This window comes from Oncorhynchus keta, chromosome 3 (genome assembly GCF_023373465.1).
Source record: "Oncorhynchus keta strain PuntledgeMale-10-30-2019 chromosome 3, Oket_V2, whole genome shotgun sequence".
In the NCBI taxonomy this organism is placed as follows: Eukaryota; Metazoa; Chordata; class Actinopteri; order Salmoniformes; family Salmonidae; genus Oncorhynchus; species Oncorhynchus keta.
In genome coordinates, this window is record NC_068423.1 from 27036026 (window position 1) to 27059300 (window position 23275).

The 23275-nt window shown below is 46.9% G+C and overlaps 1 protein-coding gene and 1 long non-coding RNA gene across 5 annotated transcripts in view; both read right to left on the bottom strand.

Moving 5' to 3' along the window:
* The window catches only part of slc29a3 (solute carrier family 29 member 3), a 53083-nt gene that overhangs the window by 24285 nt on the left and 5523 nt on the right, over nt 1–23275 (bottom strand). For all 3 annotated transcript variants that reach the window (XM_052494951.1, XM_052494948.1, XM_052494959.1), the window contains exons 2-5: nt 20176–20612; nt 15309–15551; nt 4641–4723; nt 1684–1762 (exon numbers count right to left, since the gene is read on the bottom strand). In XM_052494951.1, the coding sequence (XP_052350911.1) occupies nt 1684–1762; nt 4641–4723; nt 15309–15551; nt 20176–20292 (522 nt within the window). In that variant the 5' untranslated portion in view covers nt 20293–20612. The remainder of the gene's footprint in view (nt 1–1683; nt 1763–4640; nt 4724–15308; nt 15552–20175; nt 20613–23275) is intronic.
* Nucleotides 12612–13712, bottom strand: LOC127915266 (uncharacterized). Of its 2 annotated transcripts, none has more exons than XR_008090831.1 (3): nt 13578–13712; nt 13386–13449; nt 12612–12726 (listed from the first exon to the last, which is right to left on the bottom strand). It is a non-coding gene; the product is annotated as an uncharacterized LOC127915266 (long non-coding RNA). The 2 variants fall into 2 exon arrangements; XR_008090829.1 differs by having other exon boundaries at nt 13354–13449.

Sequence of the window (23275 nt, forward strand, 5' to 3'; positions counted from 1 at the left end):
AAAAAAATTGTTAAAATAAAAAAAAACCTGGAATGAGTAGGTGTGTCCAAGCGTTTGACTGGTACTGTACATTATGGCTGTATAGAAAATAAACTGTACTTTACAGACTTGACATTTACACAATAAACCATGTTACCCAAGTCATGTTGTAAAGCCATAAATATATACAGATACACTTCGATTCAAACGTTTGGAGTCACTTACAAATTTTTTTAGCACATTTTTTGTCCATTAAAATAACATCAAATTGATCTGAAATACAGTGTAGACATTGTTAATGTTATAAATGACTATTGTAGCTGGAAACGGCTGATTTTTAATGGAATATCTATATAGGTGTACAGAGGCCCATTATCAGCAACCATCACTCCTGTGTTCCAATGACACGTTGTGGTAGCTTATCCAAGTTTATAATTTTAAAAGGCTAATTGATCATTAGAAAACCCTTCTGCAATTATGTTAGCACAGCTGAAAACTGTTGTTCTGATTAAAGAAGCATTAAAACTGGCCTTCTTTAGACTAGTTGAGTATCTGGAGCATCAGCATTTATGGGTTCGATTACAGGCTCAAAATGGCCAAAAACAAAGACCTTCCTTCTGAAACTCATCAGTCTATTCTTGTTCTGAGAAATGAAGGCTATTCCATGCGAGAAATTGCCAAGAAACTGAAGATCTCGTACAACGCTGTGTACAACTCCCGTCACAGAACAGAGCAAACTGGCTCTAACCAGAATAGAAAGAGGAGTGGGAGGCCCCGGTGCACAACTGAGCAAGAGGACATGTACATTAGTGTCTCTAGTCTGAGAAACAGACGCCTCACAAGTCCTCAACTGGCAGCTTCATTAAATAGTACCCACAAAACACCAGTCTCAACATCAACAGTGAAGAGGCGACTCCAGGATGCTGGCCTTCTAGGCAGAGTTGCAAAGAAAAAGCCATATCTCAGACTGGCCAATAAAAATAAAAGATTAAGATGGACAAAAGAACACAGACACTGGACAGAGGAAGATTGGGGGGGAAAAAAGTGTTATGGACAAATCTACTTTCGAAGGTGTTCAGATCACAAAGAAGAACATTCGTGAGACACAGAAAAAATGAAAAGATGCTGGAGGAGTAAACCATCTGTCAAGCAGGGTGGAGGCTTTCACTCCATTTTGCAACGCCATGCCATAGCCTGTGGACGGCGCTTAATTGGAGCTAATTTACACCTACAACAGGACAATGACCCAAAGCACAGCTCCAAACTATGCAATAACTATTTAGGGAAGAAGCAGTCAGCTGGTATTCTGTCTATAATGGAGTGACCAGCACAGCCACTGGATCTCAACCCTATTGAGCTGTTGTGGGAGCAGCTTGACCGTATGGTACATAAGAAGTGCCCATCAAGCCAATCCAACTTCAGGAAGCATGGGGTGAAATCTCTTCAGATTACCTCAACAAATTGACAACTAGAATGCCAAAGGTCTGCAAGGCTGTAATTGCAGCAAATGGAGGATTCTTTGACGAAAGCAAAGTTTGAAGGACACAATTATTATTTAAATTAAAAATCATTATTTATAGCCTCGTCAATGTCTTGACTATATTTCCTATTCACTTTGCAACTCATTTCATGTATGTTTTCATGGGAAAACAAGGACATTTCTAAGTGACCCCAAACTTTTGAACGGTAGTATATATTACACACCTTGACCATGACCGTGGTCACTATGAACACAGCCAAGATGATGAGCAGAGACGACAGGATACGCACCGCTGGGGACAACCTGAGAGAGAGGCAGACAGAGAGAGACTGACTGAGAGAGAGACTGACAGAGAGAGACAGACAGAGAGAGACTGCCTGAGAGAGACTGCCTGAGAGAGACTGCCCGAGAGAGAGAGAGAGAGAGAGAGACTGCCTGAGAGAGACTGACTGAGACAGAGAGAGAGACAGAGAGAGACTGCCTGAGAGAGACTGACTGAGACAGAGAGAGAGACAGAGAGAGACTGCCTGAGAGAGACTGACAGAGAGACAGAGAGACTGACATAGAGACTGACAGATAGAGACTGACAGAGAGAGACTGACAGAGAGAGACTAACAGAGAGAGAGACTGCCTGAGAGAGACTGCCTGAGAGAGACTGCCTGAGAGAGAGACTGACAGAGAGAGAGACTGACAGAGAGAGAGACTGACAGAGAGAGAGACTGACAGAGACAGACAGACTGAGATACTGACAGAGAGAGACTGACAGACAGAGAGAGACAGACAGAGAGAGAGACAGACAGAGAGAGACTGACAGAGAGACTGACAGAGAGAGAGACAGACAGAGAGACAGACAGACAGAGACTGACAGAGAGACTGACAGAGAGAGAGACTGACAGAGAGAGACAGAGAGAGAGACACAGAGAGAGAGACTGACAGAGAGAGACAGAGAGAGAGACACAGAGAGAGAGACTGACAGAGAGAGACACAGAGAGAGACAGCCTGAGAGAGAGAGAGACAGAGAGAGAGACACAGAGAGAGACAGCCTGAGAGAGAGAGAGAGAGAGAGAGAGAGAGACAGAGAGAGAGACACAGAGAGAGAGACTGACAGAGAGAGACAGAGAGAGAGAGACACAGAGAGAGAGACTGAGAGAGAGACAGAGAGAGAGACACAGAGAGAGACAGAGAGAGAGACACAGAGAGAGACTGACTGAGGGGTTGGTCAACAGGGACGTGATTCTTCAATGTGTTTGCCGTCATTCAACGAGAAAGAGGAGAGAGCAGAAAGAGGAGAGAGCAGAAAGAGGAGGGAGCAGAAAGAGGAGAGAGCAGAAAGAGGAGAGAGCAGAAAGAGGAGAGAGCAGAAAGAGGAGAGTGCAGAAAGAGGAGAGAGCAGAAAGAGGAGGGAGCAGAAAGAGGAGGGAGCAGAAAGAGGAGGGAGCAGAAAGAGGAGAGAGCAGAAAGAGGAGAGAGCAGAAAGAGGAGAGAACAGAAAGAGAAGAGAGCAGAAAGAGGAGAGAGCAGAAAGAGGAGAGAGCAGAAAGAGGAGAGAGCAGAAAGCTAGGCCCTAAAACGCCCTCGCTGTCAACATGTATGACAGATTTCTTGATTTATTTTTGCGATAGTGTTTCTGGCTATGTTGTTGCTTCAGTGGCTCAAGAGGGACAAAACAACAGTAATGTTGTGTAAGACGTTCGCTCCGCATGTCCGTGTTCTGCTAGGAGAGAACCAAACCTACGTATGAGGATTAATGGTATGCTTCTACACCTGCATTGCTTGCTGTTTGGGGTTTTAGGCTGGGTTTCTGTACAGCACTTTGAGACATCAGCTGATGTAAGAAGGGATTTATAAATACATTTGATTTGATTTGATTATGGTGTTGCTGATCACACAGGAAGTAGACCGAGTGGGATTAAACTAGACGGCAAAGACTGCTCAACACATGACCTGGGTTCAAGTACTATTTAAAATCTTTCAAATACTTTTGAGCGTTTTCTTTAGCCTAGCTGGAGTGCTAGGTGGGCGGGGTTTAGAGACCATTCTGTTGGTCCCATTGGGCCAGGCTCAAATCAAGCACATATGAAACTATTTTGAAATTATTTAAAATACTATTTGAACCCAGGTCTGGTCAACGCATATGAGAGACTGTGATGGTGTTATTCAGACCTACCTGCCACTTTAAACTAATTACACAGAAAATATACTTCATTAACTTACAGAGACACACCCAGAGACACACCCAGAGGGGATGGAGGCAATGGGCCATCCGCACAGTAGAACCACGAGAGCAATTATCAGGGGTCAAGCATCTTGCTCAAGTGTACAACATCATTAATACGTAACGGAGAGACTATATTCATAACTGTAGACTGTCCCAGACCAAGCCTGATCCCAGATCTGTTTGTGCAGTCGTGAGTTGTTAACTAACTAGGAGTTGGCAAGACAGCACACACAGATCTGGGATCAGGCTTAACACTTAAAAAGGTCCAAACACACTGCAGGACTGTGATATGAAGGTCGCGGTGTGGAAGGATACTGAGGTCCCTTTATATCCAGAACAGACCGTCTGTTTGGCTGAGAGAACACGTGACCTCACAGGCTCCAAGTGTTTGTAGCCAGGCCTACTGATTGGCTGATTAAATCTGGTTCCTCTAATGATGTTCTCTGAAACGGGGATTTGGCCTCTGTGTGTGTTTTGTATGTGTGTGTTACCTGTTAACTAGTAGGTAGTTGAGGACCAGACAGAGGACCGAAGGCACTGTAGAGGTTACCTGTTAACTAGTAGGTAGTTGAGGACCAGACAGAGGACCGAAGGCACTGTAGAGGTTACCTGTTAACTAGTAGGTAGTTGAGGACCAGACAGAGGACCGAAGGCACTGTAGAGGTTACCTGTTAACTAGTAGGTAGTTGAGGACCAGACAGAGGACCGAAGGCACTGTAGAGGTTACCTGTTAACTAGTAGGTAGTTGAGGACCAGACAGAGGACCGAAGGCACTGTAGAGGTTACCTGTTAACTAGTAGGTAGTTGAGGACCAGACAGAGGACCGAAGGCACTGTAGAGGTTACCTGTTAACTAGTAGGTAGTTGAGGACCAGACAGAGGACCGAAGGCACTGTAGAGGTTACCTGTTAACTAGTAGGTAGTTGAGGACCAGACAGAGGACCGAAGGCACTGTAGAGGTTACCTGTTAACTAGTAGGTAGTTGAGGACCAGACAGAGGACCGAAGGCACTGTCGAGGCGATGGCCAGATAGCTCTCAAAGTACTCCTGTCAAGGCCAGAGGGAAACATTGACATTTTATTAATTTAGCAGACACTCTTACCCAGAGAGTCTAACAGTCAGGGCATTCATCATAGACCTTCCCCACTCACAGCCCGTCAACCCTTATACAGGTTGAAAATGGTAGATTTAGTCTAAGTGTCTGTACGGTAACACGCTATACATGATGTCAGTGTCTGTACTGTAACACGCTATACATGATGTCAGTGTCTGTACTGTAACACGCTATACATGATGTCAGTGTCTGTACTGTAACACGCTATACATGATGTCAGTGTCTGTACTGTAACACGCTATACATGATGTCAGTGTCTGTACTGTAACACGCTATACATGATGTCAGAGCTCAGTGTCTGTACTGTAACACGCTATACATGATGTCAGTGTCTGTACTGTAACACGCTATACATGATGTCAGTGTCTGTACTGTAACACGCTATACATGATGTCAGTGTCTGTACTGTAACACGCTATACATGATGTCAGTGTCTGTACTGTAACACGCTATACATGATGTCAGAGCTCAGTGTCTGTACTGTAACACGCTATACATGATGTCAGTGTCTGTACTGTAACACGCTATACATGATGTCAGTGTCTGTACTGTAACACGCTATACATGATGTCAGTGTCTGTACTGTAACACGCTATACATGATGTCAGAGCTCAGTGTCTGTACTGTAACACGCTATACATGATGTCAGTGTCTGTACTGTAACACGCTATACATGATGTCAGTGTCTGCACTGTAACACGCTATACATGATGTCAGTGTCTGTACTGTAACACGCTATACATGATGTCAGAGCTCAGTGTCTGTACTGTAACACGCTATACATGATGTCAGTGTCTGTACTGTAACACGCTATACATGATGTCAGAGCTCAGTGTCTGTACTGTAACACGCTATACATGATGTCAGAGCTCAGTGTCTGTACTGTAACACGCTATACATGATGTCAGAGGTCAGTGTCTGTACTGTAACACGCTATACATGATGTCAGTGTCTGTACTGTAACACGCTATACATGATGTCAGTGTCTGTACGGTAACACGCTATACATGATGTCAGTGTCTGTACGGTAACACGCTATACATGATGTCAGTGTCTGTACTGTAACACGCTATACATGATGTCAGAGCTCAGTGTCTGTACTGTAACACGCTATACATGATGTCAGAGCTCAGTGTCTGTACTGTAACACGCTATACATGATGTCAGTGTATGTACTGTAACACGCTATACATGATGTCAGTGTCTGTACTGTAACACGCTATACATGATGTCAGTGTCTGTACTGTAACACGCTATACATGATGTCAGTGTCTGTACTGTAACACGCTATACATGATGTCAGTGTCTGTACTGTAACACGCTATACATGATGTCAGAGGTCAGTGTCTGTACTGTAACACGCTATACATGATGTCAGTGTCTGTACGGTAACACGCTATACATGATGTCAGTGTCTGTACTGTAACACGCTATACATGATGTCAGTGTCTGTACTGTAACACGCTATACATGATGTCAGAGCTCAGTGTCTGTACTGTAACACGCTATACATGATGTCAGTGTCTGTACTGTAACACGCTATACATGATGTCAGTGTCTGTACTGTAACACGCTATACATGATGTCAGTGTCTGTACTGTAACACGCTATACATGATGTCAGAGCTCAGTGTCTGTACTGTAACACGCTATACATGATGTCAGTGTCTGTACTGTAACACGCTATACATGATGTCAGTGTCTGTACTGTAACACGCTATACATGATGTCAGTGTCTGTACTGTAACACGCTATACATGATGTCAGTGTCTGTACTGTAACACGCTATACATGATGTCAGTGTCTGTACTGTAACACGCTATACATGATGTCAGTGTCTGTACTGTAACACGCTATACATGATGTCAGTGTCTGTACTGTAACACGCTATACATGATGTCAGAGTCTGTACTGTAACACGCTATACATGATGTCAGTGTCTGCACTGTAACACGCTATACATGATGTCAATGTCTGTACTGTAACACGCTATACATGATGTCAGAGCTCAGTGTCTGTACTGTAACACGCTATACATGGTCAGTGTCTGTACTGTAACACGCTATACATGATGTCAGTGTCTGTACTGTAACACGCTATACATGATGTCAGTGTCTGTACTGTAACACGCTATACATGATGTCAGTGTCTGTACTGTAACACGCTATACATGATGTCAGTGTCTGTACTGTAACACGCTATACATGATGTCAGTGTCTGTACTGTAACACGCTATACATGATGTCAGTGTCTGTACTGTAACACGCTATACATGATGTCAGAGCTCAGTGTCTGTACTGTAACACGCTATACATGATGTCAGAGATCAGTGTCTGTACTGTAACACGCTATACATGATGTCAGTGTCTGTACTGTAACACGCTATACATGATGTCAGTGTCTGTACTGTAACACGCTATACATGATGTCAGTGTCTGTACTGTAACACGCTATACATGATGTCAGAGATCAGTGTCTGTACTGTAACACGCTATACATGATGTCAGTGTCTGTACTGTAACACGCTATACATGATGTCAGAGCTCAGTGTCTGTACTGTAACACGCTATACATGATGTCAGAGCTCAGTGTCTGTACTGTAACACGCTATACATGATGTCAGAGGTCAGTGTCTGTACTGTAACACGCTATACATGATGTCAGTGTCTGTACTGTAACACGCTATACATGATGTCAGAGCTCAGTGTCTGTACTGTAACACGCTATACATGATGTCAGTGTCTGTACTGTAACACGCTATACATGATGTCAGTGTCTGTACTGTAACACGCTATACATGATGTCAGTCTGTACTGTAACACGCTATACATGATGTCAGTGCTCAGTGTCTGTACTGTAACACGCTATACATGATGTCAGAGCTCAGTGTCTGTACTGTAACACGCTATACATGATGTCAGTGTCTGTACTGTAACACGCTATACATGATGTCAGTGTCTGTACTGTAACACGCTATACATGATGTCAGAGCTCAGTGTCTGTACTGTAACACGCTATACATGATGTCAGTGTCTGTACTGTAACACGCTATACATGATGTCAGTGTCTGTACTGTAACACGCTATACATGATGTCAGAGCTCAGTGTCTGTACTGTAACACGCTATACATGATGTCAGTGTCTGTACTGTAACACGCTATACATGATGTCAGTGTCTGCACTGTAACACGCTATACATGATGTCAGTGTCTGTACTGTAACACGCTATACATGATGTCAGAGCTCAGTGTCTGTACTGTAACACGCTATACATGATGTCAGAGCTCAGTGTCTGTACTGTAACACGCTATACATGATGTCAGTGTCTGGACTGTAACACGCTATACATGATGTCAGTGTCTGGACTGTAACACGCTATACATGATGTCAGTGTCTGTACTGTAACACGCTATACATGATGTCAGTGTCTGTACTGTAACACGCTATACATGATGTCAGTGTCTGTACTGTAACACGCTATACATGATGTCAGAGCTCAGTGTCTGTACTGTAACACGCTATACATGATGTCAGTGTCTGTACTGTAACACGCTATACATGATGTCAGTGTCTGCACTGTAACACGCTATACATGATGTCAGTGTCTGTACTGTAACACGCTATACATGATGTCAGAGCTCAGTGTCTGTACTGTAACACGCTATACATGATGTCAGAGCTCAGTGTCTGTACTGTAACACGCTATACATGATGTCAGTGTCTGGACTGTAACACGCTATACATGATGTCAGTGTCTGTACTGTAACACGCTATACATGATGTCAGAGCTCAGTGTCTGTACTGTAACACGCTATACATGATGTCAGTGTCTGTACTGTAACACGCTATACATGATGTCAGAGCTCAGTGTCTGTACTGTAACACGCTATACATGATGTCAGAGCTCAGTGTCTGTACTGTAACACGCTATACATGATGTCAGAGGTCAGTGTCTGTACTGTAACACGCTATACATGATGTCAGTGTCTGTACGGTAACACGCTATACATGATGTCAGTGTCTGTACGGTAACACGCTATACATGATGTCAGTGTCTGTACTGTAACACGCTATACATGATGTCAGAGCTCAGTGTCTGTACTGTAACACGCTATACATGATGTCAGAGCTCAGTGTCTGTACTGTAACACGCTATACATGATGTCAGTGTATGTACTGTAACACGCTATACATGATGTCAGTGTCTGTACTGTAACACGCTATACATGATGTCAGTGTCTGTACTGTAACACGCTATACATGATGTCAGTGTCTGTACTGTAACACGCTATACATGATGTCAGTGTCTGTACTGTAACACGCTATACATGATGTCAGAGGTCAGTGTCTGTACTGTAACACGCTATACATGATGTCAGTGTCTGTACGGTAACACGCTATACATGATGTCAGTGTCTGTACTGTAACACGCTATACATGATGTCAGAGGTCAGTGTCTGTACTGTAACACGCTATACATGATGTCAGTGTCTGTACTGTAACACGCTATACATGATGTCAGTGTCTGTACTGTAACACGCTATACATGATGTCAGTGTCTGTACTGTAACACGCTATACATGTCAGTGTCTGTACTGTAACACGCTATACATGATGTCAGTGTCTGTACTGTAACACGCTATACATGATGTCAGTGTCTGTACTGTAACACGCTATACATGATGTCAGTGTCTGTACTGTAACACGCTATACATGATGTCAGTGTCTGTACTGTAACACGCTATACATGATGTCAGTGTCTGTACTGTAACACGCTATACATGATGTCAGAGGTCAGTGTCTGTACTGTAACACGCTATACATGATGTCAGTGTCTGTACTGTAACACGCTATACATGATGTCAGTGTCTGTACTGTAACACGCTATACATGATGTCAGTGTCTGTACTGTAACACGCTATACATGATGTCAGTGTCTGTACTGTAACACGCTATACATGATGTCAGAGGTCAGTGTCTGTACTGTAACACGCTATACATGATGTCAGTGTCTGTACTGTAACACGCTATACATGATGTCAGTGTCTGTACTGTAACACGCTATACATGATGTCAGTGTCTGTACTGTAACACGCTATACATGATGTCAGTGTCTGTACTGTAACACGCTATACATGATGTCAGTGTCTGTACTGTAACACGCTATACATGTCAGTGTCTGTACTGTAACACGCTATACATGATGTCAGAGGTCAGTGTCTGTACTGTAACACGCTATACATGATGTCAGAGCTCAGTGTCTGTACTGTAACACGCTATACATGATGTCAGTGTCTGTACTGTAACATGCTATACCCTCTCCTCGCCCCAAACTGGGCTTGAACCAGGGACCCTCTGCACACATCAACAACAGTCACTCACAAAGCATTGCAGAGCAAAGGGGGAACAACTACTTCTAGGTCTCACACCGACTGAAACACTATTAGCACCACCGCTAACTAGCTAGCCATTTCACATCGGCCACATGTATACAGACACGCACCTGAACGCAGTCAGGACTCCTTTCTACGGGCACCAACATTACAATCTGTTTGTCTGAAGTGGCTTTTGGAACAGCTAACACTATAGTTTAACTAGCCATGTTGGCAATAGAATCATCTTTAAAATGACACCCACTATTCATTTATTTATATCTTTACTTAACTAGGAAAGTCAGTTAAGAACAAATTCTTATTTTCAATGACGGCCTAGGAGAGGGGCAGAACGACAGATTTTTACCTTGTCAGCTCTGGGATTTGATCTTGCAACCTTTCGGTGACTAGTCCAACGCTCTAACCACTAGGCTACGTTGCCGCCCCTACACTCTAACCACTAGTCTACCTGCCGCCCCTACACTCTAACCACTAGTCTACGCCCCTACACTCTATCCACTAGGCTACGCTGCCGCCCCTACACTCTAACCACTAGGCTACCTGCCGCCCCTACACTCTAACCACTAGTCTACGCCCCTACACTCTAACCACTAGGCTACCTGCCGCCCCTACACTCTAACCACTAGTCTACCTGCCGCCCCTACACTCTAACCACTAGGCTACGCTGCCACCCCTACACTCTAACCACTAGGCTACCTGCCGTCCCTACACTCTAACCACTAGGCTACCTGCCGCCCCTACACTCTAACCACTAGTCTACCTGCCGCTCCTACACTCTAACCACTAGTCTACGCCCCTACACTCTATCCACTAGGCTACGCTGCCGCCCCTACACTCTAACCACTAGGCTACCTGCCGTCCCTACACTCTAACCACTAGGCTACCTGCCGCCCCTACACTCTAACCACTAGTCTACCTGCCGCTCCTACACTCTAACCACTAGTCTACGCCCCTACACTCTATCCACTAGGCTACGCTGCCGCCCCTACACTCTAACCACTAGGCTACCTGCCGTCCCTACACTCTAACCACTAGTCTACCTGCCGCCCCTACACTCTAACCACTAGTCTACCTGCCGCCCCTACACTCTAACCACTAGGCTACGCTGCCACCCCTACACTCTAACCACTAGGCTACCTGCCGTCCCTACACTCTAACCACTAGGCTACCTGCCGTCCCTACACTCTAACCACTAGGCTACCTGCCGCCCCTACACTCTAACCACTAGGCTACCTGCCGCCCCCCTACACTACCTCTAACCACTAGGCTACCTGCCGCCCCTACACTCTAACCACTAGGCTACCTGCCGCCCCTACACTCTAACCACTAGGCTACCTGCCGCCCCTACACTCTAACCACTAGGCTACCTGCCGCCCCTACACTCTAACCACTAGTCTACCTGCCGCCCCTACACTCTAACCACTAGGCTAACCACGCTGCCGCCCCTACACTCTAACCACTAGGCTACCTGCCGTCCCTACACTCTAACCACTAGGCTACCTGCCGTCCCTACACTCTAACCACTAGGCTACCTGCCGCCCCTACACTCTAACCACTAGGCTACCTGCCGCCCCTACACTCTAACCACTAGGCTACACCTCTAACCACAGGCTGCCGCCCCTACACTCTAACCACTAGTCTACCTGCCGCCCTACACTCTAACCACTAGGCTACCTGCCGCCCCTACACTCTAACCACTAGGCTACCTGCCGCCCCTACACTCTAACCACTAGGCTACCTGCCGCCCCTACACTCTAACCACTAGGCTACCTGCCGCCCTACACTCTAACCACTAGGCTACCTGCCGCCCCTACACTCTAACCACTAGGCTACCAGCCGTCCCTACACTCTAACCACCTACCTGCCGTCCACACTCTAACCACTAGGCTACCTGCCGCCCCTACACTCTAACCACTAGGCTACCTGCCGCCCCTACACTCTAACCACTAGGCTACCTGCCGTCCCTACACTCTAACCACTAGGCTACCAGCCGTCCCTACCCTAACCACTAGGCACTCTAACCACTAGGCTACCAGCCGCCCCTACACTCTAACCACTAGGCTACCTGCCGCCCTAACCACTACACTCTAACCACTAGGCTACCTGCCGTAACCCTACACTCTAACCACTAGGCTACCTGTCCTACACTCTAACCACTAGGCTACCTCCGTCCCTACACTCTAACCACTAGGCTACCTGCCGCCCCTACACTCTAACCACTAGGCTACCTGCCGTCCCTACACTCTAACCACACTAGGCTACCTAACCCTAGGTCCCTACACTCTAACCCACTAGGCTACCACTGCTACCCGTCCCTACACTCTAACCACTAGGCTACCTGCCGCCCCTACACTCTAACCACTAGGCTACCTGCCGTCCCTACACTCTAACCACTAGGCTACCTGCCGTCCCTACACTCTAACCACTACACTCTAACCACTAGGCTACCTGCCGTCCCTACACTCTAACCACTAGGCTACCTGCCGTCCCTACACTCTAACCACTAGGCTACCTGCCGTCCCTACACTCTAACCACTAGACTACCTGCCGTCCCTACACTCTAACCACTAGGCTACCTGCTGTCCCTACACTCTAACCACTAGGCTACCTAACCACTAGGCTACCTGCCGTCCTACACTCTAACCACTAGGCTACCTGTCCCTACACTCTAACCACTAGGCTACCTGCGTCCCTACACTCTAACCACTAGGCTACCTGCCGTCCCTACACTCTAACCACTAGACTACCTGTCGTCCCTACACTCTAACCACTAGGCTACCTGCCCCTCCCTACACTCTAACCACTAGGCTACCTGCCGTCCCTACACTCTAACCACTAGACTACCTGTCGTCCCTACACTCTAACCACTAGGCTACCTGCCGCCCCTACACTCTAACCACTAGTCTACCTGCCGTCCCTACACTCTAACCACTAGGCTACCTGCCGTCTAACCCTACACTCTAACCACTAGGCTACCTGCCGCTCCCTACACTCTAACCACTAGGCTACCTGCCGTCCCTACACTCTAACCACTAGGGCTACCCTGCCGTCCCTACACTCTAACCACTAGACTACCTGCCGTCCCTACACTCTAAACACTAGGCTACCTACCGTCCCTACACTCTAACCACTAGGCTACCAGCCGCCCCTACACTCTAACCACTAGGCTACCTGTCGTCCCTACACTCTAACCACTAGGCTACCTGCCGTCCCTACACTCTAACCACTAGACTACCTGCCGTCCCTACACTCTAACCACTAGGCTACCTACCGTCCCTACACTCTAACCACTAGGCTACCAGCCGCCCCTACACTCTAACCACTAGGCTACCTGTCGTCCCTACACTCTAACCACTAGGCTACCTGCCGTCCCTACTCTCTAACCACTAGGCTACCTGCCGTCCCTACACTCTAACCACTAGGCTACCTGCCGTCCCTACACTCTAACCACTAGACTACCTGCCGTCCCTACACTCTAACCACTAGGCTACCTACCGTCCCTACACTCTAACCACTAGGCTACCAGCCGTCCCCCCTACACTCTAACCACTAGGCTACCTGCCGTCCCTAGGCTCTCTAACCACTAGGCTACCTGCCGTCCCTACACTCTAACCACTAGGCTACCTGCCGTCCCTACTCTCTAAACACTAGGCTACCTGCCGTCCCTACACTCTAACCACTAGTCTACCTGCCGTCCCTACACTCTAACCACTAGTCTACCTGCCGTCCCTACACTCTAACCACTAGGCTACCTGCCGTCCCTACTCTCTAAACACTAGGCTACCTGCCGTCCCTACACTCTAACCACTAGTCTACCTGCCGTCCCTACACTCTAACCACTAGTCTACCTGCCGTCCCTACACTCTAACCACTAGGCTACCTGCCGTCCCTACACTCTAACCACTAGGCTACCTGCCGTCCCTACTCTCTAAACACTAGGCTACCTGCCGTCCCTACACTCTAACCACTAGTCTACCTGCCGTCCCTACACTCTAACCACTAGGCTACCTGCCGTCCCTACACTCTAACCACTAGTCTACCTGCCGTCCCTACACTCTAACCACTAGTCTACCTGCCGTCCCTACACTCTAACCACTAGTCTACCTGCCGTCCCTACACTCTAACCACTAGGCTACCTGCCGTCCCTACTCTCTAAACACTAGTCTACCTGCCGTCCCTACACTCTAACCACTAGGCTACCTGCCGTCCCTACACTCTAACCACTAGGCTACCTGCCGTCCCTACACTCTAACCACTAGGCTACCTGCCGTCCCTACACTCTAACCACTAGGCTACCTGCCGTCCCTACACTCTAACCACTAGGCTACCTGCCGTCCCTACACTCTAACCACTAGGCTACCTGCCGCCTCTACACTCTAACCACTAGTCTACCTGCCGTCCCTACACTCTAACCACTAGGCTACCTGCCGCCTCTACACTCTAACCACTAGTCTACCTGCCGTCCCTACACTCTAACCACTAGTCTACCTGCCGTCCCTACACTCTAACCACTAGGCTACCTGCCGTCCCTACTCTCTAAACACTAGTCTACCTGCCGTCCCTACACTCTAACCACTAGGCTACCTGCCGTCCCTACACTCTAACCACTAGGCTACCTGCCGCCCCTACACTCTAACCACTAGTCTACCTGCCGTCCCTACACTCTAAACACTAGTCTACCTGCCGTCCCTACACTCTAACCACTAGGCTACCTGCCGTCCCTACACTCTAACCACTAGGCTACCTGCCGTCCCTACACTCTAACCACTAGTCTACCTGCCGTCCCTACACTCTAACCACTAGTCTACCTGCCGTCCCTACACTCTAACCACTAGGCTACCTGCCGTCCCTACTCTCTAAACACTAGGCTACCTGCCGTCCCTACACTCTAACCACTAGGCTACCTGCCGTCCCTACACTCTAACCACTAGGCTACCTGCCGTCCCTACACTCTAACCACTAGGCTACCTGCCGTCCCTACTCTCTAAACACTAGGCTACGCTGCCCCCCCCCTCTTATAATTGTGTTGCAAGTGAAAGAACACTTCAATACCTACAGCTGTCGAGTGATTTAATGCAGTAGACACACACACACACACACACACACACACACCTTCACACACTCACACTAAGGTCTGAGCGCGGCTCCTCTCCGTGCCCGTCAGTATTATTGCTCAGCTTGTAGGTCCAGTAGTGTTTCGCTGTGATGAAGAAGTTCCAGGGGAGCAGAGAGCCGATGCCCAACAGGAAGAAGATCATGTACACCATACAGTAGGAGTCCTCTGGACAGTGGCGGGAGGCTAGGGGCCGCCCCGTGGCCCCCGGGGGTCCTGCATGTTGCTGCTTGGGCAGGAGAGGGGCCCTGTCTATCTACAATGTAAGGAAGTGGATATGGGGAAAAGTTAGCATTGGGTTAGTGTAGCACTGAAAATAAAGCAGTTTAATATTCACTATAATGTCCAGAGTTTTTACATTTGTTGCCTTTCTAAATTATATGTGGACACAACATACCTTAGCGCACACACACACACACACACACACACACACACACACACACACACACACACACACACACACACACACACACACACACACACACACACACACACACACACACACACACACACACACACACACACTTCCTGTTTTACACTGATGCTAAAATGTTTATTATATTTTACTGAGACATTGACTTTAGGTTGGTATTCTTATCTTTTATTGTGTCTTGTTGTCCAGAAGGAAGCTGTAGTCAGTCTGCTGTAGTCAGTCTGCTGTAGTCAGTCTGCTGTAGTCAGTCTGCTGTAGTCAGTCTGCTGTAGTCAGTCTGCTGTAGTCAGTCTGCTGTAGTTAGTCTGCTGTAGTCAGTCTGCTGTAGTCAGTCTGCTGTAGTTAGTCTGCTGTAGTCAGTCTGCTATAGTTAGTCTGCTGTAGTCAGTCTGCTGTAGTCAGTCTGCTGTAGTCAGTCTGCTGTAGTCAGTCTGCTGTAGTCAGTCTGCTGTAGTTAGTCTGCTGTAGTCAGTCTGCTGTAGTCAGTCTGCTGTAGTCAGTCTGCTGTAGTTAGTCTGCTGTAGTCAGTCTGCTGTAGTTAGTCGGCTGTAGTCAGTCTGCTGTAGTCAGTCTGCTGTAGTCAGTCTGCTGTAGTTAGTCTGCTGTAGTCAGTCTGCTGTAGTCAGTCTGCTGTAGTCAGTCTGCTGTAGTTAGTCTGCTGTAGTCAGTCTGCTGTAGTTAGTCTGCTGTAGTCAGTCTGCTGTAGTTAGTCTGCTGTAGTCAGTCTGCTGTAGTCAGTCTGCTGTAGTCAGTCTGCTGTAGTCAGTCTGCTGTAGTTAGTCTGCTGTAGTCAGTCTGCTGTAGTTAGTCTGCTGTAGTCAGTCTGCTATAGTTAGTCTGCTGTAGTCAGTCTGCTGTAGTTAGTCTGCTGTAGTTAGGTAGGTGCTGTATACTGTATCTATCCAGTATCTTCAACACACACCAGGATATTCCATCTATCTGCTGTAGTTAGTCTGCTGTAGTCAGTCTGCTGTAGTCAGTCTGCTGTAGTCAGTCCGCTGTAGTTAGTAGTCAGGTAGGTGCTGTATACTGTATCTATCCAGTATCTTCAACACACACCAGGATATTCCATCTATCTGCTGTAGTTAGTCTGCTGTAGTCAGTCTGCTGTAATTAGTCTGCTGTAGTCAGTCTGCTGTAGTCAGTCTGCTGTAGTCAGTCTGCTGTAGTCAGTCTGCTGTAATTAGTCTGCTGTAATTAGTCTGCTGTAGTCAGTCTGCTGTAATTAGTCTGCTGTAGTCAGTCTGCTGTAGTCAGTCTGCTGTAGTCAGTCTGCTGTAATTAGTCTGCTGTAATTAGTCTGCTGTAGTCAGTCTGCTGTAGTCAGTCTGCTGTAGTCAGTCTGCTGTAGTTAGTCTACTGTAGTTAGTCTACTGTAGTTAGTAGTCAGGTAGGTGTCAGCAGTCAGGTAGGTGCTGTATACTGTATCTATCCAGTATCTTCAACACACACCAGGATATTCCATCTATCTGCTGTAGTTAGTCTGCTGTAGTCAGTCTGCTGTAGTCAGTCTGCTGTAGTTAGTCTGCTGTAGTTAGTAGTCAGGTAGGTGCTGTATACTGTATCTATCCAGTATCTTCAACACACACCAGGATATTCCATCTATCTGCTGTAGTTAGTCTGCTGTAGTCAGTCTGCTGTAGTCAGTCTGCTGTAGTCAGTCTGCTGTAGTCAGTCTGCTGTAGTTAGTCTGCTGTAGTCAGTCTGCTGTAGTCAGTCTGCTGTAGTCAGTCTACTGTAGTCAGCAGTCAGGTAGGTGCTGTATACTGTATCTATCCAGTATCTTCAACACACACCAGGATATTCCATCTATCTGCTGTAGTTAGTCTGCTGTAGTCAGTCTGCTGTAGTCAGTCTGCTGTAGTCAGTCTGCTGTAGTTAGTAGTCAGGTAGGTGCTGTATACTGTATCTATCCAGTATCTTCAACACACACCAGGATATTCCATCTATCTGCTGTAGTTAGTCTGATGTAGTTAGTCTGCTGTAGTCAGTCTGCTGTAGTTAGTCTACTGTAGTCAGTCTGCTGTAGTTAGTCTGCTGTAGTCAGTCTGCTGTAGTTAGTCTGCTGTAGTCAGTCTGCTGTAGTCAGTCTGCTGTAGTCAGTCTGCTGTAGTTAGTCTGCTGTAGTCAGTCTGCTGTAGTCAGTCTGCTATAGTTAGTCTGCTGTAGTCAGTCTACTGTAGTCAGCAGTCAGGTAGGTGCTGTATACTGTATCTATCCAGTATCTTCAACACACACCAGGATATTCCATCTATCTGCTGTAGTCAGTCTGCTGTAGTCAGTCTGCTGTAGTCAGTCTGCTGTAGTTAGTCTGCTGTAGTTAGTAGTCAGGTAGGTGCTGTATACTGTATCTATCCAGTATCTTCAACACACACCAGGATATTCCATCTATCTGCTGTAGTTAGTCTGATGTAGTTAGTCTGCTGTAGTCAGTCTGCTGTAGTCAGTCTGCTGTAGTCAGTCTGCTGTAGTCAGTCTGCTGTAGTTAGTCTGCTGTAGTTAGTCTGCTGTAGTCAGTCTGCTGTAGTCAGTCTGCTGTAGTTAGTCTGCTGTAGTTAGTCTGCTGTAGTTAGTCTGCTGTAGTTAGTCTGCTGTAGTTAGTCTGCTGTAGTTAGTCTGCTGTAGTTAGTCTGCTGTAGTCAGTCTGCTGTAGTTAGTCTGCTGTAGTTAGTCTGCTGTAGTTAGTCTGCTGTAGTTAGTCTGCTGTAGTCAGCATTTAGTTGTGTGATGTATCCCACGACTATCCTGTATATATACAGTGGGGCAAAAAAGTATTTAGTTAGCCACCAATTGTGCAAGTTCTCCCACTTAAAAAGATGAGAGAGGCCTGCAATTTTCATCATAGGTACACTTCAACTATGACAGACAAAATGAGAAGAAAAAAATCCAGAAAATCACAATGTAGGATTTTTAATGAATTTATTTGCAAAATAAGTATTTGGTCAATAACACAAGTTTATCTCAATACTTTGTTATATAGCCTTTGTTGGCAATGACAGAGGTCAACCTTTTCTGTAAGTCTTCACAAGGTTTTCACACACTGTTGCTGGTATTTTGGCCCATTCCTCCATGCAGATCTCCTCTAGAGCAGTGATGTTTTGGGGCTGTTGCTGGGCAACACGTACTTTCAACTCCCTCCAAAGATTTTCTATGGGGTTGAGATCTGGAGACTGGCTAGGCCACTCCAGGACCTTGAAATGCTTCTTACGAAGCCACTCCTTCGTTGCCCGGGAGGTGTGTTTGGGATCATTGTCATGCTGAAAGACCCAGCCCCGTTTCATCTTCAATGCCCTTGCTGATGGAAGGAGGTTTTCACTCAAAATCTCACGATACATGCCCCCATTCATTCTTTCCTTTACACGGATCAGTCGTCCTGGACCCTTTGCAGAAAAACAGCCACAAAGCATGATGTTTCCACCCCCATGCTTCACAGTAGGTATGGTGTTCTTTGGATGCAACTCAGCATTCTTTGTCCTCCAAACACGACGAGTTGAGTTTTTACCAAAAAGTTATATTTTGGTTTCATCTGACCATATGACATTCTCCCAATCTTCTTCTGGATCATCCAAATGCTCTCTAGCAAACTTCAGACGGGCCTGGACATGTACTGGCTTAAGCAGGGGGACACGTCTGGCACTGCAGGATTTGAGTCCCTGGCGGCGTAGTGTGTTACTGATGGTAGGCTTTGTTACTTTGGTCCCAGCTCTCTGCAGGTCATTCACTAGGTCCCCCCGTGTGGTTCTGGGATTTTTGCTCACCGTTCTTGTGATCATTTTGCGTGGAGCCCCAGATCGAGGGAGATTATCAGTGGTCATGTATGTCTTCCATTTCCTAATAATTGCTCCCACAGTTGATTTCTTCAAACCAAGCTGCTTACCTATTGCAGATTCAGTCTTCCCAGCCTGGTGCAGGTCTACAATTTTGTTTCTGGTGTCCTTTGACAGCTCTTTGGTCTTGGCCATAGTGGAGTTTGGAGTGTGACTGTTTGAGGTTGTGGACAGCTGTCTTTTATACTGATAACAAGTTCAAACAGGTGCCATTAATAGAGGTAACGAGTGGAAGACAGAGGAGCCTCTTAAAGAAGAAGTTACAGGTCTGTGAGAGCCAGAAATCTTGCTTGTTTGTAGGTGACCAAATACTTATTTTCCACCATAATTTGCAAATTAATTAATTAAAAATCCTACAATGTGATTTTCTGGATTTTTTTCTCTCATTTGGTCTGTCATAGTTGAAGTGTACCTATGATGAAAATTACAGGCCTCTCTCATCTTTTTCAGTGGGAGAACTTGCACAATTGGTGGCTGTCTAAATATTTTTTTGCCCCACTGTATGTATATATATATATATATATATATATATATATATATATATATATATATATATATATATATATATATATATACACACACACGACTAACACATCTTGAAACTTGTTGATGACATTTACCTCATCAGTGTCCTGTCCCTCGGTCTCCTCGTCGGACATAGCGGAGGCGTGGATGGGAGAAGCTGCCCAGTAGGAGTTTACACTGGCCTGTAGAGACTCTGTACCATCAGCCATCATCACACACAGGGGGAAGAGGGAGACAAGAGAGGAGAGAGGGATGGAGAGGGACAGGAGGAGGAGAGGAGGAGACAAGGAGAGAGAAGGACAGAGACAGGGGAGAGGGAAGAGGGAGGAAAGGAGAGAGGGTGGAATGTTTCTCCAGGGGTGTGTAGGACTGCTCTACCCAAGGTTGAGATCCATAGTGTGGGGGAAAGACTCAGGCGACACTGGGGACTAGGGCAGTATGGGTAGTCAGGCTGACACTGGGGACCAGGGCAGTATGGGTAGTCAGGCTGACACTGGGGACCAGGGCAGTATGGGTAGTCAGGCTGTAGCACCTACAGACAGAGGGAGGAAGGAGAGAGAAGGACAGAGACAGGGGAGGGGGAAGAGAGAGGAAGGAGAGAGAGGACAGAGACAGGGGAGGGGGAAGAGAGAGGAAGGAGAGAGAAGGACAGAGACAGGGGAGGGGGAAGAGAGAGGAAGGAGAGAGAAGGACAGAGACAGGGGAGGGGGAAGAGAGAGGAAGGAGAGAGAAGGACAGAGACAGGGGAGGGGGAAGAGAGAGGAAGGAGAGAGAGGACAGAGACAGGGGAGGGGGAAGAGAGAGGAAGGAGAGAGAAGGAAAGAGACAGGGGAGGAGAAGAGAGAGGAAGGACAGAGACAGGGGAGGGGGAAGAGACAGGAAGGAGAGAGAAGGACAGAGACAGGAGAGGGGGAAGAGAGATGAAGGAGAGAGAAGGACAGAGACAGGGGAGGGGGAAGAGAGAGGAAGGAGAGAGAAGGACAGAGACAGGGGAGGGGGAAGAGAGAGGAAGGAGAGAGAGGACAGAGACAGGAGAGGGGGAAGAGAGAGGAAGGAGAGAGAAGGACAGAGACAGGGGAGGGGGAAGAGAGAGGAAGGAGAGAGAAGGACAGAGACAGGAGAGGGGGAAGAGGGAGGAAGGAGAGAGAAGGACAGAGACAGGGGAGGGGAAGAGAGAGAGAGGACAGAGACAGGAGAGGGGGAAGAGAGAGGAAGGAGAGAGAAGGAAAGAGACAGGGGAGGAGAAGAGAGAGCAAGGACAGAGACAGGGGAGGGGGAAGAGACAGGAAGGAGAGAGAAGGACAGAGACAGGAGAGGGGGAAGAGAGATGAAGGAGAGAGAAGGACAGAGACAGGGGAGGGGGAAGAGAGAGGAAGGAGAGAGAAGGACAGAGACAGGGGAGGGGGAAGAGAGAGGAAGGAGAGAGAGGACAGAGACAGGAGAGGGGGAAGAGAGAGGAAGGAGAGAGAGGACAGAGACAGGAGAGGGGGAAGAGAGAGGAAGGAGAGAGAGGACAGAGACAGGGGAGGGGGAAGAGAGAGGAAGGAGAGAGAGGACAGAGACAGGGGAGGGGGAAGAGAGAGGAAGGAGAGAGAGGACAGAGACAGGGGAGGGGGAAGAGAGAGGAAGGAGAGAGAAGGACAGAGACAGGGGAGGGGGAAGAGAGAGGAAGGAGAGAGAGGACAGAGACAGGAGAGGGGGAAGAGAGAGGAAGGAGAGAGAGGACAGAGACAGGGGAGGGGGAAGAGAGAGGAAGGAGAGAGAGGACAGAGACAGGGGAGGGGGAAGAGAGAGGAAGGAGAGAGACAGACAGAGACAGGGGAGGGGGAAGAGAGAGGAAGGAGAGAGAGGACAGAGACAGGGGGAAGAGAGAGAAGGACAGAGACAGGGGAGGGGGAAGAGAGAGGAAGGAGAGAGAGGACAGAGACAGGGGAGGGGGAAGAGAGAGGAAGGAGAGAGAGGACAGAGACAGGGGAGGGGGAAGAGAGAGCTCACATGAATGCATTTGACCAACGACCATGACAGTTATAGTACAGAATATAGTGCTGTTATCTGTACCAGGAGCGCACACACACGTATCCCCCACATTTATAAACCGGGAAGTTCAGGATGACCGTGACCCCTGACATCAGCACATGACCCACAACACTACCACTCAGATACTTATAGACATACGTCTGTGTGTGTGTGTGTGTGTGTAACACCATGGTAAAAGGATGTCACAGACAGTTAGGTTAGAGGTGAGAGCATCAGACATAGCTGCTTGTGTTCCACTTAACAGTGGAATGTGAAAACTACCTCTCCTCCCTCGTTGAGACAGTCTACTTCTGTGTCTATATAGACCTCACACCACAGTTAACTGTTAAAGACAGGCCTATATAGACCTAACACCCCAGTTAACTGTTAAAGACAGGTCTATATAGGAATGTCTAATTGAGGAATGTCTTATTGGGGAATGTCTAATTGAGGAATGTCTTATTGAGGAATGTCTTATTGAGGAATGTCTTATTGCGGAATGTCTTATTGCGGAATGTATTATTGAGGAATGTCTTATTGAGGAATGTCTAATTGAGGAATGTCTAATTGGGGAATGTCTTATTGGGGAATGTCTTATTGGGGAATGTCTAATTGAGGAATGTCTAATTGAGGAATGTCTAATTGAGGAATGTCTAATTGAGGAATGTCTAATTGAGGAATGTCTTATTGAGGAATGTCTAATTGAGGAATGTCTTATTGAGGAATGTCTAATTGAGGATTGTCTTATTGGGGAATGTCCTATTGTCTTTTTGGGGAATGTCTTATTGTCTTATTGGGGAATGTCTTATTGTCTTATTGGGGAATGTCTAATTGAGGAATGTCTTATTGGGGAATGTCTTATTGAGGAATGTCTTATTGGGGAATGTCTTATTGTCTTATTGGGGAATGTCTTATTGAGGAATGTCTTATTGGGGAATGTCTTATTGTCTTATTGGGGAATGTCTAATTGAGGAATGTCTTATTGGGGAATGTCTTATTGTCTTATTGGGGAATGTCTTATTGTCTTATTGGGGAATGTCTAATTGAGGAATGTCTTATTGGGGAATGTCTTATTGAGCAATGTCTTATTGGGGAATGTCTTATTGTCTTATTGGGGAATGTCTAATTGAGGAATGTCTTATTGGGGAATGTCTTATTGAGGAATGTCTTATTGGGGAA